The sequence below is a fragment of the Octopus sinensis genome, linkage group LG23, assembly GCF_006345805.1.
Source record: "Octopus sinensis linkage group LG23, ASM634580v1, whole genome shotgun sequence".
In the NCBI taxonomy this organism is placed as follows: Eukaryota; Metazoa; Mollusca; class Cephalopoda; order Octopoda; family Octopodidae; genus Octopus; species Octopus sinensis.
This window is the reverse complement of record NC_043019.1, coordinates 20,250,011-20,256,507: the sequence shown is the minus strand read 5'-3', so window position 1 is coordinate 20,256,507 and position 6,497 is coordinate 20,250,011. Positions and strand designations below refer to the sequence as shown.

General features: G+C 40.2%; 1 protein-coding gene across 1 annotated transcript in view; it reads right to left on the bottom strand.

The window, feature by feature from the left end:
• Positions 1 to 2,848: 2,848 nt before the first annotated feature.
• The window catches only part of LOC115223466 (galactoside alpha-(1,2)-fucosyltransferase 2-like), a 4,992-nt gene continuing 1,343 nt past the window's right edge, over positions 2,849 to 6,497 (bottom strand). The window contains exon 2 of the mRNA XM_029794054.2: positions 2,849 to 4,062. Coding sequence (XP_029649914.1) covers positions 3,110 to 4,062 — 953 coding nt within the window. The 3' untranslated portion in view covers positions 2,849 to 3,109. The remainder of the gene's footprint in view (positions 4,063 to 6,497) is intronic.

Below are 6,497 nucleotides of genomic sequence, written 5' to 3'. Positions count from 1 at the left end.
ACCCCAGTTGAACCGTCCAACCCATGCTAGCATGGAAAGCGGACACTAAACGATGATGATGATGAAGGTTTAGTTGGCCCATGGCTATAATAGAAGACACTTGCCCAAGGTGTTCTATGGGACTGAACAGGAGATCACATAGTTGAGAAGCAATCTTGTTACCCACACACACACTAGGCACTGCAAACATGTGCAGGCATAGCTGTGTGGACTTTGACTTGCCTTGAGACAGCATTCACATGGGGTGGGTTGAGCTGGCTTCATTCATCCTCAATGCTGCATCTCTCACAAACGCCAACAAGGCCTGGCGATTTGGGGCCACGGAGGTGATCGAAGGATTCTAGTCGCTTAATATCTTCCACCCTCACTGGCCATGACTTGCTGCCATAAAGGAGAATCGTTCGTACTTTGGTGGTGTGTTGGATCTCGGATCTTGACCTGAGTCGGTTGAAGGCTTTTCTAGCTGTGTGGGTAACAAGATTGCTTCTCAACCATGTGGTCTCCCTTTCAGTCTCATTTGACAGTACCTTGGTAGATAAAGCAATCAAGAGTATGAAGGCAGGGAAAGCCCCCGGCCCATCAGGAATTACTGCAGAGGTGCTCAAAATATCTGGCAGTGTCGGCTATAGCCTAGTCACCCGTATAGTTAGCCAGGTGATACATGAAGGAGTCATAACCAATGACTGGTGTAGCAGCACCATAGTCAACTGCTACAAAGGTAAAGGTGACGCTTTAGATACAAATAATTAGAGGTATGAAGTTGTTGGATCAGGTAACAAAGGTCATGGAGAGGGTCATAGCCCAACTAATTAGGGAGAGAGTCAGTTTAGATGAGATGCAGTTTGGGTTCATGCCAGGGAAAAGCACCACTGATGCTATATTTCTGGTAAGACAGCTGCAGGAGAAATACCTAGCCAGAGATAAACCTCTGTACCTGGGTTTTGTTGACATGGAGAAAGCCTTCGAGAGGGTCCCCCGATCCCTTGTCTGGTATAGGCCATCAAATGCATTGTACCTTTAATTCAAAAGCACGACTTGTCAATAAGGGATCCAAGGAATTCTTGTTTAAGAAAAAGTTGGGAACTTCTTTATCAATTACACCAGCTGTATCAGGCTCAAATATTCAAGGTCATTCTAAAAATAAACAATTATGCCATTCAAATCTCAAAGCTATGAGATGATGCATGATTAACTGAATGCTAACTGGTTGAGATTTGGCTGCTATTTCTAGTAACTAGGGTGATAATGTAGAGTCAACTTTTCTACCCCTGTATCTGAGTACATATCTGTCTGAATATATGGCTGTTTAACCCCAGGTTTGCATTGAGTAACGACTACTATCAAATTGTGGTCGTCGTGATAACCATGTTTTGGTGGTATTAAATTGCTGAATGGATTATCTCCCTTGAAAATATTCCATGCTGAAATAAAATCACATCGTAGTGTCTTAAAAAGGAACAAGATTATGTAAAATGGTCGTAGAGACGAAGCAACTGGAAAAAAAAAACAAGGTTAGAAATAGCGACTAAATCCCACTTGGCTTTAAAAAGAAGGGAAAAGGGGCAATTGGATAATGTCTCACTGCATCTGCAAAATAAAAAAAGTATGTCAGCATAAGTGGAATGATTGATCCGAGATCAACTGGATCATAGCCGACCTGGGGCTAAATAAAAATAAACGTTAGCTTTTTGTAACAATCTTTTTATTGGATTTTATGATTTCCGTGTGGTGTGGTGTCAGTCATTCTTGTCCACAGCAGCATGGTAATATACCAGGTTCATGTTGACCCGGTGATTGTCTTGTTTCAACAGTGATGAACTTACACGATATGTTGTACGGGATGTATCTGTAATGAATTCCCTCAGTAAAAGGAAAAAGTATCTGTGAAGTGATGATTGTCATGCTTCACAGAAGAGTGATAGTTAACCTTATAGCACCTGTTTGGTGGGAGAAATGTGATGGCAGAATTCTGGTTTAATCACCCCATATGACCTTTCATAACTTTAATTTTTAGAAACTTTTAGCAAATTTGTTTATTATAATTATTATTATTATTATTATTATTATTATTATTATGATGCAGAAAGCTGGTAGAATCGTTAGCCACAATGCTTTGTGGTATTTTATTTCTCTTTATGTTACTTATTAAAACTTCCATGCGTTCTGAGATTCGCCAACACTACACCTGATTTTCTCCCCTCCATACACACACAAGCATGTATCTGACTCATACATTGTTCGCTTTCCAGACATTTTTACATTACTGCATGTACTTTATATGCACTTTCTGACAAGTTGTGATGCACCTGAGCACTGTATACAATAAGTGAGCCCAGCCCACTTATGAATGCCTTTCCTCCCTTGGACACAAAGACCTGTTGAGGCAAGCGAAGTCGATATAGAACCTCATCCGACGACAGGCACCCATGCCAACCCCCTTTGCTTGCGAAATCGAAATCGAATTGAACCAGCCAGGATCCCTGGTCTGGTGGTACGTAAAAAGCACTATCTGACTCGTGACCGATGCCAGCGCCGCCTCGACTGGCTTCCGTGCTGGTGGCATGTAAAATACACCAATCCGACCGTGGCCGTTGCCAGCCTCGCCTGGCACCTGTGCAGGTGGCACGTAAAAAGCACCCACTACACTCACGGAGTGGTTGGCGTTAGGAAGGGCATCCAGCTGTAGAAACATTGCCAGATAAGACTGGAGCCTGGTGCAGCCTTCTGGCTTCCCAGATCCCCGGTCGAACCGTCCAACCCATGCTAGCATGGAGAACGTACGTTAAACGATGATGATGATGATGATTATTATTATTATATTGACCCTGAAAGGATGAAAGGCAAAGTCGATCTTGGCAGAATATGAACTCGGAACGTAAGGATGAATGAAATGCCACTTAGAATTTTGCCTGATGTGCTAAGGATTCTGCAAACTCACTGCCTTAATAATAATAATAATAATGTTAAATTTGCCATTTATAATCTATTGAATAGAGTTGTGCTGTGAAGAAAACATGAGCAATACGTTGGTAAAAATAACATTTGTAAAAAAAAAAATGGAAAGCCTTATCCAATGTGAGTGTGCACTGGGGTGGTGGGGGATTGGAGTTCACAACATTGGTTTCCATTTGGGGTAAAAATAATCAGTCATTTCTTTGCTGAAGGCCTTGCGCAGTACTGATCCCCGGGAAGCTGGGTATCTGTAATAAACTACTTCCCCATTGGCTAACCATGCTGCCCACCAACCAAAGGAGCCAACTGTCATGATTGTGTGGTTGCAGCTGGCCATCAATGCCAAGTCCACCTCTCGTGTTTGGTTCTCTACAAAGTAAATGTTCTTGCTATACAAGTACCTCTTAGCCCACTCCATGTCATTGGTGCAGACGAAGAAGAGGATTCTGTGATAACGTTCACTAAAGTACTGCATTGCTCTTCGGATATAATCCAGTGAAGCTGTATTATAGCCATAGTTCTTAAGACGGTCTGTTGTTATGTCACCTCGACGGATGTGGATTGCTATAAAAGTAAGAGCTTGACTTCCGACTTGCTTCTGGTGAACCTCAATAGCATGTTTTAAAATGCTTTCTGCTTTTTCTCTGACTGCAGCTTCAAACTTGAACATCCGGCGCAGAGCTGGCTCAACATGATGGAAATATTGCCAAGATTGTAAGTAACCTTGCATCTGGTAGTTGTGGTCAGCAGAAAAATTCGTGGTGTCTTTGTTGAAGGCACAGGATCTGGAATCAGTGATTGTTTTTAAGAACCAACATGCAACATGAGGCAGTATCACTCCCGATATGCTAAACAACTGGTTGAGTTCACTCTCAGCATCAACCAGTAGTGTCATGTTTTTATTCTTTGCTATTCCGTAAGCAGATGCATACTGAAACATTAGGTTACCGAGGCCACCAGCAAATCTTGGGCACAGTACTGTAGTGTCATCTTGTTGCCTGTGCATTAAGTAGTTGATAGTATGGATAACACCAAGGATGTCCAGGTAATGTAATATAATCACTCCAAGGAAGAAAACGGTGAAGAAAATTAGCAATTTGACACGGAATGCTGGAAAAGACAGAAAATTTGAATTTAGATTTACAGAAGGAAAAAAAATTTTAGGAAATCAATTTTGCCACTCAAAAATGTTATTAAAATTCTTTTTTTTTTTTAACCCCTTACCCGGCAGAAACGAATATATGCGTTTTGACCGAAATCGTTTTTTTTCTATCTCTGGCGAGTTAACTCGTCAAAAGATAGATTCGCCAAAATCGACAGCAAACGAGATCCTTCGTCTAAAAATGGGTTAACTCGTTTCTGCCCAAAGCGGTAATTTAAAATCAATATTATTGAATTAAAATTCATAATAAATAAGGTTTGAAATATACCTCGAAATCACCATTCAAAACATAGTAAAATAAAACAATTAAAAAATATGTCTGAAAAAATACATTTATTTTCAAAATAATTGTTGGGTAAGGGGTTAACTATCTTTTACTTGTTTCAGTCATTGAACTGCAGCCATGCTGAAGCACTGCCTTGATGGGTTTTAGTCAAACAACTTGACCCCACTTATCAGTTTCTTTTGACAAACCACTAAGTTCCAGAGACAAGAACGAACACTTGTTATCAAGGGGGGGTGGGACAAAAAAAACAAAAATATCCATATAGGCGCAGGAGTGGCTGTGTGGTAAGTAGCTTGCCACATGGTTCCGGGTTCAGTCCCACTGCGTGGCACGTTGGGCAAGTGACTTCGACTATAGCCTCAGGCCGACCAAAGCCTTGTGAGTGGATTTGGTAGACGGAAACTGAAAGAAGCCCGTCGTGTATATGTATATATATATATATATGTTTGTGTGTCTGTGTTTGTCCCTCCAACATCGCTTGACAACTGCGAGGAATGACCAGTTTGACATCGTCGGCAAATAGAAGGGTGTGTTGCGTGAAGTCGTCGGGCAAGTCATTTATGAAGACTAAGAACAATAAGGGCCCAAGCACTGAACCTTGAGGCACGCTCGCACTGGAGACGTCGGACGTTATTGTTTTTGTTGGAAAAAAGCTGCAATAATTATGCACCAACCCAATATATATTGATAAATCCACACCTGAATGGATGAAACCAGTTATATGTAAGTGAAAAAGATCTAATCTTTTATCATTTACTTATTTCAGTCATTAAACTGCAGCCACACTGGAGCCATATATGTCGTATATATGTATATATATATATATATATGTGTGTGTGTGTGTGCATGTTTGTGTGTCTGTGTTTGTCCCCCTAGCATTGCTTGACAACCGATGCTGGTGTGTTGACGTCCCCGTCACAAAGCGGTTCGGCAAAAGAGACCGATAGAATAAGTACTGGGCTTACAAAGAATAAGTCCCGGGGTCGATTTGCTCGACTGAAGGCGGTGCTCCAGCATGGCCGCAGTCAAATAAGTAAAAAAAAAAGTAAAAAGAGTAAAAAGAGATCGATACTAGGGGGTCATAATTATGGGTGACAATTCCATATGACACCGCTAGAAAAAAAGTGCCGTTCAAACCGAAAAGATCCCTGAAAAGGCTTCTCTCATGGTTTTTAAGTACGTAGTGCAATATCGGCCGGGAGGATGGGGGTGAGGTGAAAAAAAATCATAAATTTTCAAATAAATTTTTCATAAAAAAAGTCCATCGCCACCAACACATTATCTCGAAGGTCTGAGTGAAAATTGAAATTGGAAAATTTTCGTCAAAACGGAGGAAATTAAAGTTATGTGGGCGTCTGAAAGTGCACCTCAGTAATTTCTTCTCCTTAACTGAATGATACGTAAATATATTGAGGGTTAAAGTATTTTGTTTCAAGAACTATCGCTCGTTGTCAAGCCATTTCTTAAAAAAAAATCTAATTTTATTTATCTCCTAATAATAACATAAGGTTGTCAGGGTGAATAGTACAATTTATCTGTTTTAAAGTTATATCAACAACTAGCAGTATCGCCCGGCGTTGCTCGGGTTTGTAAGGGAAACAACTATATAAGCATTTTTAGAGAGTTATAGCCAAAAAATAGCAAAAAAAATGCATTAAAAATGGGAAAAAAATTATGGTAAATTTTTGTTTAAATCGTTGACTCATCGTAGACATTTTTAGAGTTACTGCCCTTATATAATAGCGAAAAAAATGCATTAAAATGGAAAAAAATGATGGTAAATTTCTTTTTAAATCGTTGACTCATCGTAGACATCTTTAGAGTTACTGCCCTTATATAATAGCGAAAAAAATGCATTAAAATGGAAAAAAAATGATAGTATTTTTTTTAAATCGTAGACTCATCGTAGACGCGCGCTAATACCCAGAAGGGCTCGATATGAATCACCGCAAAATGTGGGAATAGTTAGGAATCTAAATCGTAGGAGACAGACACACAACTTCACTTTTATATATAAAGATTGCGGGTGCGGGTGGACCGCCTTAGTCTCCTAGCAACCAAAATTTTTGAGGCCCAGTCCGTCACTGTATATATGTA